Genomic DNA, 21,407 nt, shown 5'->3' on the forward strand with positions numbered 1-21,407 from the left:
ACATGAACAACTGGCTAGCTCCTTTTCATTTATTAATTTGAGGAGATACCTCATATGCATGCACACCCAAGAATTCACCAGAGGCTGCTCGTGAGCTTTCCAATGAGGAGAGTAGGATAACTCATTATTGTGTTGATGAAGAAGGAAAGCAGCAGAAGCCAGAGTCTGTAAGCCTGCAGGAAGAAAGGTATGTCTCCGGCCCGCACCTCTCACAAGTGCTCACAAGTTGCTTGTAAGCTCATTCTGTCATATGCAAACCAAGCTGCAAACCAGCCCCCACCACTCACAAGTCACACAAGTTGCTCATATGCTCGTTATGTCATATGCAAACCAAGCGGAAAGCAACAATTGATAACAGAATCTGCTACAGAAGACAAACGAATCATCTTCCTCTGTAGAAAGGACGCCCTAGAAGACAACAAATTTTTTGGTAAATCTAGCAAACAACAGTAATACCCAATCTAAAAGTGGTCCAACTCAAGAATTACAAAATCACTGAGACTAGCCCAAACAACATCTACCTCCAATTGTTTAAATGAAAAAAAAAGAATCTGGTCTAGGCTTCTTGGGCCTAATTGCAACGGAAACCCATCAAAGCCAGCTATGGGTTTAAATGGCCGTTACTGGGTTGGTCTTGGGCTGGGCTTGCATTCCTAGGCCTCATTAGACTTAACCGTTGTTTAAGAATTTTTTTTTTTTTTTTGTTTTTGGTATTCATTCTTTCCATGGGACAAAGCAGCGACTTGTAAGCAACAACTTTGTATCTCAATAGATTGCATTATTTTTAGTTTTATTTGGGTTCTCAAATGGAAGAAGAAGAAGAAGAATTTGGTGACTTGTAAGGTTGGATATGTTGATAGTCAATTGATCTACCCATCGAATGCAAAGGAAATTGCTTGGGTGTTGCGTGATTAATGGGCAGCACCTGCAGTGAACGGTCAATATTAAGAACTTGACTGCCCATTTCTAAAAAGTGTATATTCACAATTTTGATAAACGGACGGTTGAGATCGAAATCTAGATCTCGACCGTTTGCAACATAGTACTGCGCATTAAATGCACATCGCTGAAGTCGAGCCAGAATTCAAAAAGACCAGGATAACAACTTTTATCGAAACGTGAAACTCTTTAATATAAAAACATTTTAATTCCTTTCTTTGTTTATGCGGAGATTGTTTAATCTATTAGTGACTTAGAAAGTGTCTTGCTCTGCTTTGGAATGAGAGCTAGAAGCTATCAAAGGGGGTCTTCTCTTTGCTATTTACGCTGGTTTTAAATTAGTGGTGTTGGTAGCAAACTGTTTGTTAGCTATTTCAGAGCTGCAAAAAGGAGGTTCTGATTTCCTTAATCTTAGCTTTATGCGCCCCCCCCCCCCCCCCCTTTTTTGTTTCATGCTCCTGGATTTTGCGCTCATTTAACTTGGTTGTTGATGCTTTGGCCTGTGGTGATCTGTCTTCTAATTCTAGGTGTGTTTGACTTGTGAATTCTCCCTACAAGCTCGTGTAATCGCCCTTCATTTGAATAACAAAAAATTAGAAAGTGTCTTATACGTCAGTCAATCTTGATATGTTGTGGTGCTTTTTGGGTTTTATTTTTTATGAGCTTTAAGGAATCTTGATATGTTGCGGTGCTTTTTTGGTAGTGATGTTTTTAATATTATCATATTATTTCTTTTTGTTGGAAGTAAAGGGTCACGCAGGACCCACAAAGTAAAAACAAACACACACAAATTAAGCTAAGCTGGTCCTCCCACTCTGCTAGCATGTCCACCTGAATGATCACCTTCAATTCTTGGGGTGGATCTTGAAAAATCTTCAAGATATCAACTTCGTTCTTAAGCATCAATCGGTTGCTTTGTACTCCTACGGATCCCATCAATGAGGTTCTCATATTTCCCTTGGTTTAATTTCGAGTATGGGTCGAGTAGCAGAATAGCTTGTGGGAGTTTGATTCCATCTCAACCAGCCATGCCCCCATATTCAGAGCCAGTCCAGCCCCGCTTGTGTCGCCATTAGTTCAAGGGGCAAAGGGAATATAGGTATGGTTAAAGTTCATGTTTCTTAGGTGTTGAAAGAAGACCTAATGGAATGGTTGATTTTGGGCTTCGAGTATTCATTTGAAACATATGGTATTTTATCGCTCAACTAGTGGGATCTTGCTAGGTTAATGCTAGACTTGGTAGTGCCTGTTGTGGTGTCTAATGTTGGGTTGGATGGACACTACATGGATTCCATTAAATCCTAGCTACAATTCGCTTCAAGGGAAATCTGTTTCTTTTTCACTTAAGTTGATTTTATATGCATCAGGTGTTTTGAGAGAGGGTGAATGAATAAAGAAAGTTTGTTGGATCCAATGGTTGGAGTGGTGAGCCAGCGTCATTGGACTGGTTTAAAAGTGGAATTAAAGTGTTTAAACAATTGAGATTCGAATTTTATGTGTACCATGTGGTGCTCACACGTAGCGGCTGCTGGATAGTAGCTATAATAAGCGCAGCAGAGGATTCGAGCCCTGCTATTCAGTTTTCGACAAGTCTCTTAAAATCTAAATGCAATTTGAGGGTATAATGATAAACATACATTCTTTTTAGACATAAATACCTTGTGGTTTCTCTTTTTTCTCACTCCCAAACCCTAACGATTTGTTCTCAATTTCTATTGTCATTTTTGATTAATTTTTTATTATGACATAAAAAACTTGTTTTCCCTTCCATATATTATTATTGAAGACAAAAGATTCCAAACCATTTGGGTCATCCAAGAAGACCACCATGCATGTAATACAAACACACAAGGGAAAACTGAAAAAAGAGCTATCAAGTTATTGCCAATGAATTAACAGAAATGTGCTGTGATAGTGGTACGCATGACAGGTTGATGTGAGGAGGGACAATGTAAGGTCCTTGTACAAAACCCTTGACCATCCATCTATAAGCTGCTTCAGTTAAGTGAAGGCCATCCCAGCTCACGAATGAAGAAGGATCATTGCAAGCACTTAGACCAGGATATCCACATGTTTGACTCGATGCAAGACTGGCCCCTCCACAGCATGCTTCCCGATTTGATCCATTAAATCCTGTAATGATATTTTATAGATAAAAGGAAGTTATCGATCGAGCTTTTCTTACATAAACATGTTAGCTAAGATGGTAAATCTTGAGGAATATAGAGAGACAGAGGTATCAACCGTACCATATTGAACTGGAGACCTGTACAAAGCCATGGAAGCATTATAATAATCCGCATAGACGATGGTTGTATTAGGGTAGAGAGTTTGTAATCTTTGAAGCTCTTTCTGAAGTAGACTATTATGGTGTTCTGAGAACTCATTCAACCAATTCAAGCAACCAGTTTGAGGGTCATAATCATCCTTGTGTGGAGACTCAAACGTGTTTAGAAAGATAACACTACATCCAATTGGTATGTTCCCAGGAACCACCATGTTCACAGCTCCAAGGCTGATTAACGTCTGTGATTATAAAAAATGACCAATAAAATGATAAATGGGGAAGTAGTATATATTTTGCAGCATAAAATGGTGAGTGACTATATGATTCTAGGTGTTGGTAACTTACCCTGATGGCTGAAGAGATGGCATTGATGACTTTAGGAACTAAGGGTCGAACCTCTTTTTTGAAGCTTCTTCTTTGAAAGAGTAGAGGAACATTGTAATCCATCCCACCAAGCTCTCCAACTAGAAATAGAGATTTTTTAAAGAATTCATTACAATCTGCAAAATCATATTTTATGAACAACTTTATTAAAACAAACACCAAGAAATGTGGACAAGCAACAACAACAAACATATTTAAGGTTGTTTAAGATGATTTTATTATGTAATAGAATAAGATACAAATAGAGATCTCTCAAGAACACCCAAAAATAGCCTAAGAACCCTCGCTTGGAAAGTTTGTTCGAGAATCCCAAAATCAATTTGGGTCGCCACGAAAAATGTCAAAATGGGTCAATCCTCAAAAAGCACAAATATAAAACTTAAAAGGGTGAAAGCTAGCACCATAATCAAAAGATCATCAACCATGCTGTGTTTATCTCGTCTGTTAAGCGGTCAAGACAGAAAGGGAGCACAAAGAAGTAGAATGACCAGAGGGTTTTTTTTTTTTTTTCTTCTTTCAGATGTAAGACCCTGAAAACACGGCAGCGAAAAGATTAATGTTGAAACTGGACCTAGATCCCTAAAGCATAAATCACAAATGATTAAGAACAAAATATGCTGACCGAGTTCAGTTCATGTCGAGTAACCTCCTTTTAACTTTCTGTCATTCTGTATTAATTATTGATTTCCCCATAACTCAATTTGCAGTTCAAAGATGAACATTGATCTCCACCACAACTCACATGAATACATGATGAATTAAAGTTACCTGAGGAAGAATTGCAAAGGGAAGGCAATAGCTTCTGGAACCATCCGAGCTGAACTTCCAGAGAGTAGTCGGAGTTGAGTTTAAGCGCCGTAGCTCCTGCAACTGCAAAATTTACTCCGTGCTTAAAGTCTTCACCTCCAAGAGATGGAGGTACGCAAAGGAAGCCCAAGAGACTCGGCTGCATGAAAAACCCATAACCCGAAATTAGCAAGCACTGTTATTATTTCATTGAAACAAAATAACAAACACAATCAATGATTAATACACTACCGATGAAATCGATGATGAGGCGGCCGTCTGAGTATCGACCAGTGGGTTGATTGAAGTAGGTGTTCCCGTAAGGCGGGTTTAATTCCCAACCACCCACAGTGTAACGATCGTTTCCAGTATCAGAGAGTGAATCGCCAAAGCCGATGATGGATGTGAAACCGCAGCCTAACGTACCACAAGCATTTGTTAATACAAGCAGGAAGGCTATGATCATCACTGGGGACTTGGGCGATGAGAAAGGAGAAACAGATTGAGCCATGGAAACTGGGTTACTAGGGTTTGGGAAGAAGAAGAAAAAAATCTGAGTGTCAATATTTAAAGTAGAAATGAAGGTTAGTTCTGCAATCATCCATCAGTGTTGGTGCAACAAAAGGCCTGGGTAAACATGACCAACCCTTGGTCTCAAAATGTACAACCTGAGGTCCTCGGATGCACCTGCTGGTCAAAACCCCTTTAGGACTTTGTACTGTTCAGTTTTGAAATGCTAACTCCTTCTTGATCCATGTCTTCAACTTTTGCTTTCAATATAAATGGATAAAACTAAACCCAACATGGAAAATTCGTGTCATTAAGTATTTCTTTGACTAATTTGAAAGGTCCAAAATGCTTGCTTATTATCACCAACAGGTTTGGTAAGGTGGTGGATTCTATCTATTAGGTTCTGGATTTCGGAACTTGAAATTTCTCTTCCTTGATGTACAATTAGCTCCTCAATTTTCTTCCTTTTCAACTTTAAGTATGTAATGCTTGGATACTTTTTGTAGTTCCAAGTTCCAACCAATGAACTGATATTAATTTGCCTAATATAATTGTGATAATCAGACTTTTTCTACGGTTGGATGACTGTGAATCGTTTTCTTTATCCACAATGGTGGATGTGTGTTTCGGGATTCAGGACAGTTGGAGTTTCAATTTTGCTTGGAGGCATTACTGGATGGAATTTTGCTTGGTGTATGGCTGATGATGAAGCTCTTAAAGATTGCAGTTGCAAAAGTTTCACGAGAATTCCATAATGTTTTTTTTTGGGTAAAAAGTGAATTTATTCAAAAAGGAGAGAAACAAACTCCTTCAACCAAAGAGTGGAATTGAACCAAATAATTGGACTTGCAACCAACCAGACTTTCCGGTCTAGGAGATCAGCTAAGCTGTTGATCTCTCTAGAAACAAACTGAAAATGCCAAGAACGAAACTTGAACAAAGCAGGCATTGACGCAACCAGAATAATCACCCCTTTGAATCTCTAACAGATAGGTTTATCCATCTATGGCCAAGAATGCATCCGTGTTGAGCTTGAAGACGCCCGTGGGTGGTGGAGTCGATCCACAGTCTTTGTTGAGATGGACTAGAAGTAGGAACCCGATTATGTCTAGCACTTTGGTCCACATTCCTTGGACAATGCCTCCAAATAGAAGTCATATAACATTTATTTACAAACTAAAAAAATAAACAAACTCTTACGGATAAAATGAGGAATGACGGGAGTAGAAATCGTCGATCCTTGTTGGACCTCCTTCCTCACCTCATCCATTGTGATTTGTACAAATCAAACCCACCAATTAAAGTAAATTTGAACAAGTCACGCTACTTAGTCATACTTAGGCTGAAAAATCAAACATTGTTGAAACTTTCCTACATGAATCGGCTCAACGAGACAGTCCAAGGAGATCGTAGCCCCTCCACTGACCACACTAGCATAAGACTTCATTCACCACCACGAGCTCCTCACCTAGCTAGATATCCTCTTGCACGGCCACCGGAACATCTTCCGTCCGATTGAAACCTTTCCTCTACAAAATTCCTCCCTCCAACAATTTCAGATGTTCCCTCTCTTCCATCCATTCCAATGACTGTAAACTAAAGCCATGGTATGACTAGTTTAAATTTTTTTTTTTTACTTAGTTAGGTGACGACTAGCTTTTGCTTTACTTGCTATAAGATTAAAGATTGGATTTATTGAAATGGAGGATAGAGCAACGACACTATCCAACTTGGTTCCAGCCTTCCATGCACCCCAAGAAAGGCACTGAAAGCTACATCCACTGTTCTTTACCATAAAAATGAACAAGATATATAGACAGCATAAACAGAGACTTTAGAAGTCTGAAGACTAGAGGGTCAGGCCCAGGCAAACCCAGAAGGGAGAAGTAAGAAATGAACTACTCAAATTATTGCTAATGAATTAACAGAAGTGTCCTGTGAGAGTGGTACACATGATATATTGATGCGAGGAGGGACAATGTAAGATCCTTGTACAAAACCCTTGACGATCCATCTATAAGCTGCTTCAGTTAAGTGAAGGCCATCCCAGCTCACGAATGAAGATGGATCATTGCAAGCAGTTACACCAGGGTATCCACACATTTGACTCGAATTAAGACTGAACCCTCCACAGCATGCTTTCTGATTCAATCCATTAAATCCTGTAATGATATTCAATACATAAAAAGAAGTTATCGAGCTTTTCTTTATATAAAAATGTTAGCTCAGATTGGAAATTCGAGGGATAGGGATATATATATACAGGTAGCAAAACCTACCATATTGAGCAGGAGACCCTATAAAAGTCCATGGAAGCATTATAGTAATCCGCATAGACGATGGTCGTATTAGGGTAGAGAGTTTGTAGTCTTTGAAGCTCTTTCAGAAGTAGACTATTATGGTATTCTGAAAACTCATTCAACCAATTCAAACAACCAGTTTGAGAGTCATAATCATCCTTGTGTGGAGACTCCAACATGCTTCAGAAAAATAACACTACATCCAATTGGTATGTACCCAGGAACCACCATGTTCACAGCTCCATAACTGACTAACGTCTGTGTTCACAGAAAATTATCAATAAAATGATAAATGGGGAACGAGTATCTTTTGCAGCATGAAATGGTAATTTGTGACTGTTGATTCTAGGTGTTCATAACTTACTCTGATGGCTGTAGAGATAGCGTTGATGACTTTAGGAACCAAGGGTCGAACCACGTCAAAGCTTTTTCTTTGAATGAGTAGTGGAACATAGTAATCTATCCCTCCAATCTCTCCAACAAGAAGCAAAGATTTTCTAAAGAATTCATCGCAATCTGCAAATTGTTTTTATGAACCTTACTGTTAAAACAATCACCAAGAAATATGAACAAGCAAACATATGAACAAACATATTTAAGGTGGTCTAAGATGATTTCTAAACGTAAAAGAAGACGATACAAATGGAGATCTCTCAAGAACACCCAAAAACAGCCCCAAAAAAATCCCTTGTTTGAAAAAGTTAAGCTCAAAAATCCCAAAATCAAATTGGATCGCGACGAAAAAAATGTCAAAATGAGTCAATCCTCGATAAAAAGTACAAGAATTCAATGCAAAAACATAACATTTAAAAGGATGAAGGCTAGCACCATAACCAAAAGATCAACCATGCCATTTTTATGTACTCTGTTTAGGAGCACAAGAATAGGAAAACAGAGGGATTGTTTCAGATGTAAAACCCAGAAAACATGCCAGCCAACGCATAAATCACTAATGAATAATAGTAAATATGTGATCTCCCAGATAATATAACCCCCAAAGTCCAGTTCATGCTGAATAACTGACATTAATTTTTAATTCTCTGTCATCCTATATTAATTACTGATTTCCCTGAACTCAATTTGCAGCTCAACAATGAACATTGGTCTCCAGACTCACCACCACTCACTAAGATGAACTAGAAGAGAAACACAGAACAGATGAATTAAAGTTACCTGAGGAAGAGTTGCAAAGAGAAGGCAATAGCTTCTGGAACCATCCGAGCTGAATATCCAGAGAGTAGTTGGAGTCGACTTTAAGAGCCGTACCTCCTGCAACTGCAAAATTCACTCCCTGCTTAAAGTCTCCACCTCCAAGGAATGGGGGTACCAATGGAAGCCCAAGAGACTCGGCTGCATATAATTAAAACCCATAAGTAGCCGAAATTTGGAATTGTAAAAGTCAAAGATCCAATCCAAAGATTTGGAGTAAATTTAACAAATCACCCAAATTGAAGACAGTCATACAACAAATAACAAAATATCATAAGAATGAAAGAGAAATGCAAATAACATACAAGATTTTTGTGTGGTTCACTAACCCGAAATGTTGGAGATTAATCTTCAAAATAATACAAGATTTGAGAATGCTACAATGTTACCTCAATCGGTTGAGACCACCTCTCAAACTTCCTTTGAAAACACCATTCGACCTTCTAGCTCTTGAAGAAAGCTCAGCTCTTCAATTCAAGCTTAAGTTTCAATAAAAAAGAAACCGAATAGAAAAAACTATTTTCTTGCAAAATTACAAGAACAAGATTACCCAAAAGTTTTATCCCGTTTTTACTCAAACCCTCTCTTGGAAATCACTAGAAACTCTGTCTTTTTTCTCACTCCATTTACTTCTTCCAAGGCCTTTTTGATAATACTAAACACCTAACCCAGTTTAACACTAAAATAAAATTCACCAAGTTCAAATTAGAATCCAAAAGAACAAAAAGTGATTTTCATCACTAACCCAACAGGAACAAAGCAACCATTAAACACAATCATTTCTTAATGCAACACGCTTAACGCTTAAAGAAGAAATATATCGATCATACACGGTTGTACCCTACCGATGAAATCGATGATGAGGCGGCCGTTTGAGTATCGACCAGTAGGGTGATGAAAGTAGGTCTCCCCGTAGGGCAGGTTGAATACCAAATGACGAGTCCGACCAGCGACCGGGCCGCGCCGACCACACGGGGCCCACGGGAAAACACTTAAAAAAATTAAAAAAGTCACCGGGGGCCCGTGTGGGCGGGGGCACCCGACGGGGATCGTCCCCAAATGACCTCCCACTTAACGATCGTTTCCAGTATCAGTGATTGAATCCCCAAAGCCGATGATGGACGTGAAACCGCAGCTACCTAGCGTACCACAAGCATTATTAATGGTCAATACAAGCAAGGCAATGCCTATGAACATCATTGATGAGAAAGCTAGCAGAAACGGATTGAGATATGGAAACTGGGTTATTGGGGAAAATGAAATCTGATTATCAGTAATTTAAAAGTAGACGAAGGTTAATTCTGCAATCATCCATCATCGATGCATGTTTGGTGGGATTGAAGCTTTCACCACCCAACAACGGGGACACAGTTACACAGGAAACAAGACCAACCCTTTGGTCTTTAAAGCTGGTTGACAGATGGTGTTTACAATCTCACTTCCACGTCAAAACATGTGCTTGAATTGAATTGTAGGTCAAACAATCGCTACTGCCAGAATTCCCACGTTTTTTATTTAGTTGATATAAGATAGAGCAATGACAAACAATGATAGTCCAACCGAGCGGATCGCCCGATCAATGACAGTTTACACAGAAAAAAACACTTTTGGAAAAAAAAAAAATAGAGCAATGACAGACAATGATAATCCAACCTAAGTTCTAGCTTTAGCATCCCAAGAAATGCGGTTCAGATTTTGGAAATCCTATAAAAGGAATACTGACTTCAAATTCTTTCCAGCCAACATGCCCCCTCTACTTTATCAGTTTATCTACCCACATTTACACGAGTATGTATGGGGACCTAAATTGAGTAAATTCACATGATCGATCCCCAGCCAGTGTGAAATAAGAATAGTGTAAATTTCACACTCATATGAGTTTGGGTGAATGGGTGGAGTAGATCTCCCCTAAGAAACACTTTTTAACCATGGGGGCAAAAATTGTACTGTTGAAAGAAACCTCAAATCAAAATATCTACTTACAAATCAAATAAAAAAAACATGCCCATTTTGTGAAACAAGAGTCCTTCAAAACATGAAATTTCAAATGTTGGATATTTAATTTTGGAGCAAATTGCACTAGCACTTCAAAATGGAGGATTTAAAGCACTAACACCGTATTTTATATTTAAAAAGCACATAGATCCCAAAATTGAATTTTCATTAGATATATTTATTCAATTTATCATTAAAAAATTCTAAGAAGTTATTTATTATAGAGAATATTTTTTAAAATAAACAGTGATTTAATTGTTTTCAGTGATAAATTTGGTAAATATATTCAATTAAAATCTAATTTTGGGGTCTCTTTACTTTTTAAATATAAAATGGGGTATCGGTGCTTTAAAACCTCCATTTTGAAGTGCCAATGCAATTTACTCTTAATTTTAAAGAATTCTAATTCTTTCAAACTCAAGGGGTTGGTTTATAGCTGACAAAAGACCAATGTCAAAACCTGCAATGAAATTCACAAAATATTTATTTTTTTAATATATATATATACACGTCAGTTTGCATTGCAAATTAAAAGGATACAAGGCCTGGAAAGACATCACATTTGAGCAATATAAGACCATGAAAGTCTTATTGCAACCAGAGATAGGCAATGGTTGTATTAGGATAGAGAGTTTGCCGTCAATCCAAGCTCCTTGTGAAGAAGATTATTATGATAATAACATGTGAAGACATACATTAAGATTATTGAAGAGATAGTATTGAATTTATCGAAGACTTGGAGAATGAGGGACCGAATTAATAAGAAGAAGAAAGGGTGATTAAATTAGATGGAGACTAATGGGTGACCCATGTGGCCAAGGATGCCAACGAGTTACAAGGCTTCAATAATAAAGTCAATTCCTAGTAACCAGCTGAGGGTTGTTTAATCAGTAATGATTAGCACTTCTTAGTGGAGAGGTCATGAGTTCGACACTCCCTCTAGTTGTATATATAATAGACCCCACTCCCTAGTGTAAAGTTATCAATTTTAAGATTAAAAAAATGATAATTAATTAATTAATTAATTAATTAATTAAAAAGAACAAATTGCACTAACACCCAAAACAGTAGACCCCATTCCCTAGCATAAAGTTATAAATTTTAAGAATAAAAAAATAATAATTAATTAATTAAAAAGAGCAAATTGTACTAGCACCCAAAACAATAGACACCCTAGTATAAAGTTATCAATTTTAAAATTAAAAAATTAATAATTAATTAATTAAAAACAGTAAATTACACTAGCACCCAAAACATGAGCCTTTAAACACTACCAGCCCACTTTATATTTGAAAAATGCCCCAAGTCAAATTCTGAATTTTTTGCTTTCATGGAAGAATATAATTTTATTCAGATTACTCATAATATTTTTGGAGATTTTTAACAAATTCTGGGTGCCTCTAGTTGAAGAGAGCCTTTTCTACTTGGTTTGTGCCTTTACTCTTTACTTGGATATTATGGAATGCCTATTACCGTAAAGTACACAGATCACCGTGTGATAATGGTGAGTTGAAGTAGATTATTCTTTGTTCGTTGAAAAAGAAATTTCATTACTGGAAGAAAAAGCAGTAGCATAGACTTGAAGAAGCCCCTGAAGAAAGATTACAGAGTAAGACCAAGCAAACTGAGAATTGAAAAAAGAGAGGTATTCATATTATTGCAAATGAATTAACAGAAATGTTCTGTGACAGTGGTACACATAACAAGTTGATGCAAGCAGGGACAACGTAAGATCCTTGTATAAAACCCATGGCTATCCGTCTATAAGCTGCTTCAGTTAAGTGAAGTCCATCCCAGCTCACGAATGAGGATGGATCACTGCAAACACTTGCACCAGGTAATCCACATCTTTGACTTGATTGAAGATCTCCTCCTCCACAGCATGGTTTCTGAATCAATCCACTGAATCCTGTAATGATAATTTCAGCCATGAAATAAAGTTACTGAGCTTTTCTTTATATAAACATGATAGCTCGGATAGCAAATTAGAAAGGACATGCAGATAGCAACCATACCATATTGAGCAGGAGCACTATAAAAGGGCATGGCAGCGTTATAGTAATCTGCATAGATGATGGTCGTCCTAGGGTGTAGACTTTGTAATCTTTGAAGCTCTTTCTGAAGTAGACTATTATGGTACTCTGAGAACTCATTCAACCAATTCAAGCAACCAGTTTGAGGGTCATAATCATCCCTATTTTGAGACTTAAAAAGTCTCAGATAAGCAACAGAGCATCCAATTGGTAGGTTCCCAGGAACCACTAGTGTCACAGCTCCATGACTGATTAACGTCTGTTTCAACAGAAAATTACCAATAAAATAATAAATGGGGAGGTAATAAAATGGTAAGTGATTATGACTTGAGGTATCTGTAACTTACAGAGATGGCTGAAGAGATGGTATTGATGACTTTAGGAACCAAGGGTCGAATCCCTATGATGCTTCTTCCATGGAAGAATGGGTGATTGTAATCGTTTCCTCCAATCTCTCCAACAAGAAATAGAGATTTTCTAAAGAATTCATTGCAATCTGCAAATCATATTACATGAACAATCTTATTCTGAAAACAAACGCCAAGATATATGAACAAGCAAAGACAGCATACATATTTAAGATCGTCCACACACTAATATGATATGCCGCCGTGCCCATGTTCGAAGCTAAAGATGACTTCACCATGTAATAGAAGAAGATACAAATGGAACTCTCAAGAACACCAAAAGACAGTCTAAGAAACCTCGCTTGGAAACCTCAGGTTGAAATCCCCAAATCAACTTGGGTCACTCAAAAAAATGTCAAACTGGGTGAATCTTTGAAAAGTACAGAGGGATTCGAAGCACAAATATATCACTAAGAGTGAAGCCCAACACCATAATCTAAAGATCAATCAACTTTGCTAGTAATGTATGTCAAGAGGTCATGACAGAAACAGACCAGAACTAGTGGAGTGACCAGAGGGATTGTTTCAGATGTAAAGCATAAATCACTAATGATTAACAACAAATATGCATTTCTCACAAATAATGTGACCTCACATTCCAATTCATGTCCAATAACCTCATTGCAACTTTGAGTCATCTTATATTAATTATTGATTTCCCCAAACTCAATTTGCAGCTCATCGATGAGTCTTGGTCTCCACCACCACTCACAGATGAATTGAAGTTACCTGAGGAAGAGTTGCAAAGAGAAGGCAATAGTTTTTTGAACCATCCGAGCTGAATATCCAGAGAGTAGTTGGAGGCAAACATCGGTAGGGAAGAGGAGTTAAGTGCCGTAGCTCCTCCAACTGCAAAATTCACTCCCTGTTTAAAGTCTCCACCTCCAAGAGATGGAGGTACCAATGGTAACCCAAGAGACTCGGCTGCGTGTAAAACCCGAAATTAGTAACTGTAATTGTTCATTGAAACAAAGCAACTAACACAACCAATGCTTAATGCTGCCCGCACAAGAACACATATATGATATAACAGTACGTACCAATGAAATCGATGATGAGGCGGCCATTTGAGAATCGACCTGTGGGCTGATGGAAATAAGTCTCCCCGTAAGGCAGGTTGAGTTGCGGACCATCAGCTGCAGTGTAACGACTGTTTCCAGTATCAGCGAGTGAATCGCCGAAGCTGATGATGGATGTGAAACCGCAGCCTAAGGCACCACCAGCACTAGTCGTCAATAATACAAGGAAGGCTATGATCACCATCGGGGCCTCCGATGAGAAAGGAGAAGCAGATAGAGCCATGGAAATTGGTCTGTGAGAGAAAAGAATCTGAGTGGGTAGAGAAAGGCTCTGCAATCGTTCACCGGTGATTGGTAAAGTGAAGCTTCACTCACCGTCAACACCACCTATACCCCTTGGCTTTTTTCAATTAAAGATACCCTTTTCTCTGTTTCATGTGGATCATACTTTTAAAATATATAAAAAAAAAACTCAATAGTTTTATGGCTTCGACTTTCGTCTTGTTTTAGGTCGCCAGATCCAGAGTTGTGAATCCTGAACTTCTGCTACGTGTCTTATACCCATTTAGTTTTAGCGTAGATCAAAACCACAAGACCTGATTTTATTTTTTTTTTTTTTTTTTTTTTTGCAACCCAGTTTTCAAGGCTTTGTCCTGTCTAATCTTGTGTTCGATCTGTGTCACACACCTGATTGTGGTGGGTGAATCTCCCAGACAGGAATTTTTTGTATCCACAAAATTTAAATATCGAATCTGATTTGTACCCAGATCTGATTTGGGTTCCCATCGTTTTCATTTCTTACAAATCCACCGGTAAGCCTAAAGCCTCTCCTGGAATGTCTTTTTCCTATTTGAAAAGTTCAACAAAATTGAATATTCAAGTATCTTTATCAAGACATCAAACAAGTAAAACATCTCAAAGTTAGAATCTCCTTTCTTAACAATCTCAGAGAACCCAATTCCATCGCTATACCTTAATCTCTTACAGGAAAGAGAAATTGAAGGGAACCCTCATAAGAGCGAGCCCTCAAAATCCTCCACTATCAAATCCATAGGACGACAAATATCAAACAAAACAAAAAGACTTGAAAACAAAGGGTTCGATAAATCTGAAGAAAACAGAAAAGTCATATATCAAAAATTAGAAAAAATATATGAAGAAACCTTGTTAAAAGGAGACCCTAGGAAGTGAGAGAGATACCAAAATGCTAGCTTCACCGGAGTAAGATTCACACTTGCAGTCCGCAATAAAGAAGAAGATGATGATGGATTTGAAAGAAAGTAGTCTGGGCTAAAATCGGGTATCGTGGGTCTTGTGGGTTTGATTTACACTAAAATTAAATTTTGTATTTTAACCGTTGGATCAGTATGGACATGTGGCAGATTTTCAAGGCTTATTTGGCATTCCTACTCCTTAGGAGATATTCTCCCCACCATAGAGGAGCCAAACCCCAGAACTAACCCCTTGGAGGTTGTTTTCATTTTCTTTGTACACATTATGCATAGGTAAATAAATAGATGAAATTAGAACTGGATAAAATGAAAAGAATTTTTTACTTGTGCCTCCCTTAAGTTGAGTTGAAACTCATGTTGTCTCCCATAAATGAAAAAAATTAGAGTTTTTTACATGTCATCTACCATAATGAGGGTGAAATTCTTTGTATCTCACTATAGTGGCCTAAATTAAACGGTACTCACTTGTTAAATTACAAATTGCACACAGCACACGGTTTGGGTTACATCCTAAATTCTATTGAATGACTTGAAAAATGATCATATTGCCCTTGGTATAGTAAAATGACCTAGCTATTCACATTTAAGACCACTCCAAACCCAATCTTTAGGTGGGTGAAGGGAGAACCAACCTTCTTCCTACCACACGCAAGAAACCACTCACCACACCCCCTCCCCCGCTAGCGACCTCTGCTACCGGCCTTGGCCATTGCTGCCAATAGCTTCCTACCACACACAAGAAACCACTCACCACACCCCCTCCCCGCTAGCGACCTCTGCTACCGGCCTTGGCCATTGCGCGGCCTGGACATTGCCAATAGCTCGGCCTTGGGCATCCTCTCCGTTAATGGCGGTGCCCGTGTTTGTTCGATGTCTACATAGACACAGGCGAAATCGGATAAGGGATCCACAGCGATCCGGGACACACAAGAAACCAGTCCGGGGGCGACACGACACCCCCTGATACGATTTTTCTAAAAGCGACTCAAAATATCGCGATATTTCGGCAAAAAGTCGATATATCGCGATAAATTCTCAAAATATCAAATAAATTTAAAATTTAAAATTTAAAAATCTCGCATTAAATACTCTTATATACTCTCTCTCTCATTTAAAAATATTAAAATATCTTAATGACCTGCAATCTTCCGATTTCTTTCCTTTCTCTTCTTTCCTTCCTCTTTCTCTGTAGAAACGGAACTCTCCGCAGAAAGGGAAACATGGAAACCAAACATGGCTGATGGCTCTCATTTGATGAAGATTTCATTTTTATCGACCTGCAATCTTCCGATTTCTCTTCTATTTCTTTCCTTTCTTTTCTATTTCTTTCCTTTCTCTTTCTCTGCAGAAATGGAAACCATTGGAGCCAGCGAATCTCTTCTATTTCTTTCCTTTCTTTATCTGCAGAAACGGAAATCATGGCCAACGTACTCCAGCGATCTCTTCTATTTCTTTCCTTTCTTTTTTTTTGTGATTTGCAGCGGAAACCATGAGATAACCATGGCATCTCACGACTCTCCCGCCCGCTCTCTGATCTCTCTCGGTCTCTCCCACACCTGCAATCTCATCGATTTTTTCTCAAAAAATCGACCGAAATGTCGCCGGTAATCGCTGTGTCGCCTGTGTCGCCAGGCACCGACACGGCGACACCCGGCGACATTTCGATCTTTGTCCGGGACACGACATAGTTGAGGATTGGAAAGCTCGAAGGTGATGGATCCAGGGTGGCTCTCTGAAACTCACTCTCTCTGTTATAGTGAGTGAGATTGGGTGGGGCAAAGATCCATAGAAATTTAGAATTCCAACCAGGGAGAAGACGAGAACGGAGCCGTATCACACCCAATCTCATGAAAATATATTCTAAGAAATAAGTCACTAGCGCAAAGAATGCTTAGAGAGTTAAGAGGTTGAAAACACATGGCTAGATGGAAAAGCCAGACCGAGCCATGCATATAGAGCCCAGCTTCAGCTTCAGCAGCCAAAAACTAAAATGACTAAAACGAAATAAGTAAACACAACCCTACAAGGCTACAACCCACAGAGAAAACCACAACCTAGGGAAATTTATTAATAGAAATGAAATCACTCCTCTGTGAATCTCATAATTGACTCCTAAGATGTAATGTTCCTCATTTTACAAGTACAAAATCCAGACTCAAGAGCAAAACCACTGCCACTAAGTCTAAATCTTCGATTTTATTGGCTGGACTTATCCAGACAAATCCTACTCACTCGATGTTGAATGAATATATTAACTTTAGTACAAAATTACAAATGCAAAATTGTGAAGTTCCCAAATATGGTTCAATGACGACCCTAACAACTCATTGATCAGTTCTCTTTGGCAAACTTGATTCCCTTTTCAATCGAGGCCTTTAGTTCAGACTTCAGACTTTCCAGACCCTGTTTCTCAAAGTCAGAAAGGGGACCCAAATCAAGGACTTGCTCTACACCATTCTTTCCAAGCTTAACCTGCACCATGGAAAAAGTACACGTTATGAATTCCACTAGGATTCATTGGGCAACAAATTACATGACTCCCTAAATAGAATTATATAGATAACTTCGAAAAACTAGATATGCTGAACCACAAAGTGTTACAGGAGTGAGATTCAAGCTCCAACTGACACCAATTACAAAGTGTTTACCTAAAGTATATATTCAGTAAGTAGTTCTCATTAACTGATCTATCTAAGCTCTGTACGTAATAAAAACTGTCACTTGCCCAAACAACCCACATCATGCAAACAAAATGTTTATTTCCCTCCAGTTTTGAGCGTGTTATATCACAAGGTTCCAGTGTGTAAGTGACAAATTAAACCCTTGATCTGCTAAGGGCTCACACGGTCTGCTGACAACTCAACCGAGCAACAGTTGCCGTCAGTTTAAAATCCATAGTAAAAGCAAAAAGGCAGTACTGCATCAAGAAATTTACAAGAAGATGAAAAGGTAAACTGTAATAAGGTAATACCAGAACAGAACCAGCAGGAACCCCACCAATATGTGTCCCTCATAAATTGATACAAAATTATAACATAGCAAAACGGCAGACCGACATTTGCTAGCTGAGCATGTAGTTGACAAAAAGCATTCTATATAATGAGTGCTTCAGGGCAGAAACTGGACAAGGAAGATATAATGAGACCACACAGTATTACCAGCACAAAAATTGATAACATTAACATTCAAGTTTCAATAAAAAAAATTAAGAAAAACAGACAGGAAAAATAACAAATATTAAGTGATATAAGATATAACTGCAGTTGAACCAATGAAATCTCAAATAATTCACCTTAGAGGCAAAGAATGGTAGCTCTGTAATGCTTGATTGAACAAAAGCACACTCCACAACATCTGGAACTCCATTAAGCCCCTTCAAACACGCATCAGCAAAAAGGGCTCCAGCATAGCTGCATCAAAAATAAATAAATTTGCCAGCTTAGCATTCAAGGGATAACTACAGTATAACCCGTGTGTTAAAGAATATGATAATTGCCAAGTCAATATAGGCTAAACACAGATCCAAAGAGAAAATTGCATACAACAAAACATTGGAGTGAAAGAGTCTGCATCGAGATTTACTCATTGCAACCCTAGTGGTTAGTTTATGTCAGCAAACAGCCGATAAAGAGTAAGGCTGAACACACTAAGACAACTCAGACCCTGCAATGGTGGGAGACAAGTACACTGGCAATGTCATGCAAACCTAAATGTTTCTAAGAAATTGTCCCTTTATTTATTTACTGATTGCAATACCAAAGTAAATTAGCTTTATTAGCTTCCTAAATATTTGTTTTGGGGTAAAATGTTATTTGTATTGGGGGGGAAAAGGGAAAAGATTTAAAAAGCTAATTGGAGATGAAGACTCGTTTTGCTGCCAGTTTAAAGATATTCATTTTAGGAGTCAATGTTATTTGTTCTAGCTCCTCATCAACCACTTCTGGCGACAAACTAATTGGAGATGAAGACTCAAGTTTTGCTGCCAATTGAGTAAAGAAAAACACAATGGATACATAGAGTACTAGATACAACATAAAGTGAATACCCAAAATAGATCACCCCGTGGCAGTGTACATAGAGCTTATTTCATTGGGGATAAGCGTGTCATTGGCAAATAACAGTTATTCATGCAAACCCATTAAAAATCTACTCATGCCAACATGCCAACGGAAATCCTATATTGAACAACTTTCTATTTTTCCTTTTCCTTTCTTTCTTTCTTTTTTTTTTTTTTTTTTTTCCTGGGATTTTTTTTTGGAGGGGGGATCAGGCCATAATGCATCTAAGACCAAGCGTGTATCAACTAGGTAAACTAAGTAGCGAAGATGATTATGATTGTGAAATAACACTTCAACTAGGGTAAAACAACAAAATGCAACCCTCTAATTCCTACCTCAAGGGACTGTCCTATGAACTCTAACTGCATTGTTTGGACTTATCACAACAAGCACATACAATCAACTAAAAAAATGTGCAGGTGAGTAACCTTCCAATTAGCAAATGTTAAGCACGTCATCATAACCAAGTACAGCATCCAATGTGAGAAAACACAAAATCTAGTGTCAGTGAGTGTTTTCTGTCTAGACTTACGCCATTGATAATGTAGCAGAACCCTTTCCAGCCTTCGCTTCCACAACCTCTGTGCCTCCATCTTGTGTTCGCTTCGTAAGAGCCAGAATATCTTCATCGGCCAAATTGGCATTGGGCGTTGCCTGTTTCTCATATGAGACAAATTAGCAAGCTTGACTCTGCAGATTTAATCTTCGTAACCGACGACATGATAAAAAGAAAAAACAATTACAAAAATCAATTGGTCCTCAAAAATAAGGATTTTTTTTAATACCTGGGAGAAAAGAGGGAGAATGGTAACGCCGGCGTGACCACCAACAACAGGGACATTAACGTCTGCAATCAAACATACAGTTAAAGGTGAAGAATATATGCTTCCCAATCCTTGAGGAGAGAAAGACCATATATTTCCGAGTTGGATAATATCATACCAGCAACATTAACCTTAGCCTTGCCAGCATAGAAGGTCTTGGCCCGAACAACATCAAGCATAGTCACACCAAATAGCTTTGTTTCGTCATATGTCCCTGCCTTCTTAAAAACTTCAGCAGCAATAGGAACAGTTGAATTCACCGGATTGCTTATCATATTAACCAATGCCTGATTACATCAACTAGGATAGTAAGAAAAGCATCCCTACAACGATCAGGCAAGGATAGAGTGATTACTAAGAAAATGAGAACGAGAACTTACATGAGGGCAGTACTTAGCGATGGCAGTGGAGAGAGATTTAACGATGCCGGCATTGATGTTGAATAGATCATCACGGGTCATACCTGGTTTCCTAGGGACACCAGCAGGAATGATAACCACGTCGCATCCCGTCAAAGCCTGCTCTAGTTGATCCTCCCCCATGAACCCGGCGACCTAACCAAACAACCGCAGAAAGACATAAACAACACGGATGAGTCGATAATTGAAGAACATAAAAGGAAATGAGAAGTAATGAAAAGGAAAAACCCTAAAGAAGAATAAACCTCAGATCTGGTGTTGATGTGGCTGATATCGGCGGCAACACCAGGGGTTCCGGCAATATCGTAGAGAGAGAGTTTGGAGACGAGTGGATTGAGCTTCATGAGAAGGGCAAGGGGCTGACCGATCCCACCGGCAGCTCCCAATACAGCGACCTTACGTTCGGGTGCCGATTCGGAGGAATAAGATCGGCGAACAAGATGAGAAGACGAGGCAGCAGGGGAGGAGGAAATCCCTCCCCTTCTAAGGGCTGCTCCAACAGATCTCAGCATCGAAGTCCTCATGGTTCACTGGAAAGAACGAAGAGAGTGAACGCTAGAACAGGGAATGAAATGAACAGCTACCACTGCAATAATATATACATGGAAAACTGAGGCGCGCGAGGATAAGAAAGACTTTTCATAAATTTTTTTCTTTTTTTTAGATGCTATACTTTTCACAAACTTAAGAACGGAAAGCGTAACGTCGTGAACAAACACAAACCATAAAATATAAATAAAGGCAAAAAGTAGCAAGACGTGAGAATTAGTTTGCTCATTGAAAGTTTTTAATTTTATCTCAAATTTTTTTAATAAACAGAATATTTCACACCTCCCTTTACCTTCATCTGGTTGTTGCTCACTAGCTTGTAATAGCTCAACTTTACCAACCACTCTCTTTTTAGTAGAGAAGTTGTGTTTAATTCTTATAGATGATATATGTAATATATATATATAAAAAAAAATCCAACTTTCGTATTTTTTCTAAAATAATTTAATTTTATTA

The 21,407-nt window shown here is 38.4% G+C and overlaps 2 protein-coding genes and 1 pseudogene across 3 annotated transcripts; all 3 read right to left on the minus strand.

Annotated features, from left to right (window-relative positions):
* Nucleotides 1-2,791: 2,791 nt before the first annotated feature.
* LOC149025540 (GDSL esterase/lipase At1g28590-like) lies at nt 2,792-4,918 on the minus strand. Its single transcript, XM_089143137.1, is given in 6 exon segments — nt 2,792-3,072; nt 3,189-3,465; nt 3,572-3,726; nt 4,379-4,532; nt 4,534-4,556; nt 4,649-4,918. Coding segments are annotated over 6 exon segments (1,128 nt in total). The 5' UTR covers nt 4,908-4,918; the 3' UTR covers nt 2,792-2,812.
* A 1,890-nt stretch (nt 4,919-6,808) lies between these two features.
* Nucleotides 6,809-14,292, minus strand: LOC149025541 (uncharacterized; annotated as a pseudogene). Its single transcript, XR_016171475.1, has 11 exons — nt 13,891-14,292; nt 13,580-13,774; nt 12,791-12,939; nt 12,426-12,702; nt 12,065-12,319; nt 9,480-9,602; nt 9,261-9,377; nt 8,380-8,556; nt 7,571-7,722; nt 7,186-7,464; nt 6,809-7,068 (listed from the first exon to the last, which is right to left on the minus strand). The product of XR_016171475.1 is annotated as an uncharacterized LOC149025541 (transcript).
* Nucleotides 14,293-17,282: 2,990 nt separating this feature from the next.
* Nucleotides 17,283-20,979, minus strand: LOC149025542 (malate dehydrogenase, mitochondrial-like). Its single transcript, XM_089145752.1, has 7 exons — nt 20,648-20,979; nt 20,364-20,537; nt 20,102-20,270; nt 19,945-20,006; nt 19,692-19,813; nt 18,394-18,511; nt 17,283-17,573 (listed from the first exon to the last, which is right to left on the minus strand). Exons 1-7 carry the CDS (start codon nt 20,924-20,926, stop codon nt 17,433-17,435), a joined length of 1,065 nt encoding a protein of 354 aa, XP_089001878.1. The 5' UTR covers nt 20,927-20,979; the 3' UTR covers nt 17,283-17,432.
* Between the last annotated feature and the right edge of the window lie 428 nt (nt 20,980-21,407).

The sequence above is a fragment of the Hakea prostrata genome, chromosome 2 (assembly GCF_041222555.1).
Source record: "Hakea prostrata isolate BN-2017 chromosome 2, UWA_Hpros_2, whole genome shotgun sequence".
Lineage (NCBI taxonomy): Eukaryota > Viridiplantae > Streptophyta > Magnoliopsida > Proteales > Proteaceae > Hakea > Hakea prostrata.

What these genes read in the sequence shown, in the direction of transcription:
- LOC149025542 (XM_089145752.1), bottom strand. Translation starts at nt 20,926, where the DNA reads ATGAGGACTTCGATGCTGAGATCTGTTGGAGCAGCCCTTAGAAGGGGA. An exon ending in GGCTAAGGTTAATGTTGCTG is followed by an intron (nt 20,007 to 20,101) that starts GTATGATATTAT and finishes GTTTGATTGCAG; the next exon opens with ACGTTAATGTCCCTGTTGTT. An exon ending in TCTGCTACATTATCAATGGC is followed by an intron (nt 18,512 to 19,691) that starts GTAAGTCTAGAC and finishes TTTTTGATGCAG; the next exon opens with CTATGCTGGAGCCCTTTTTG.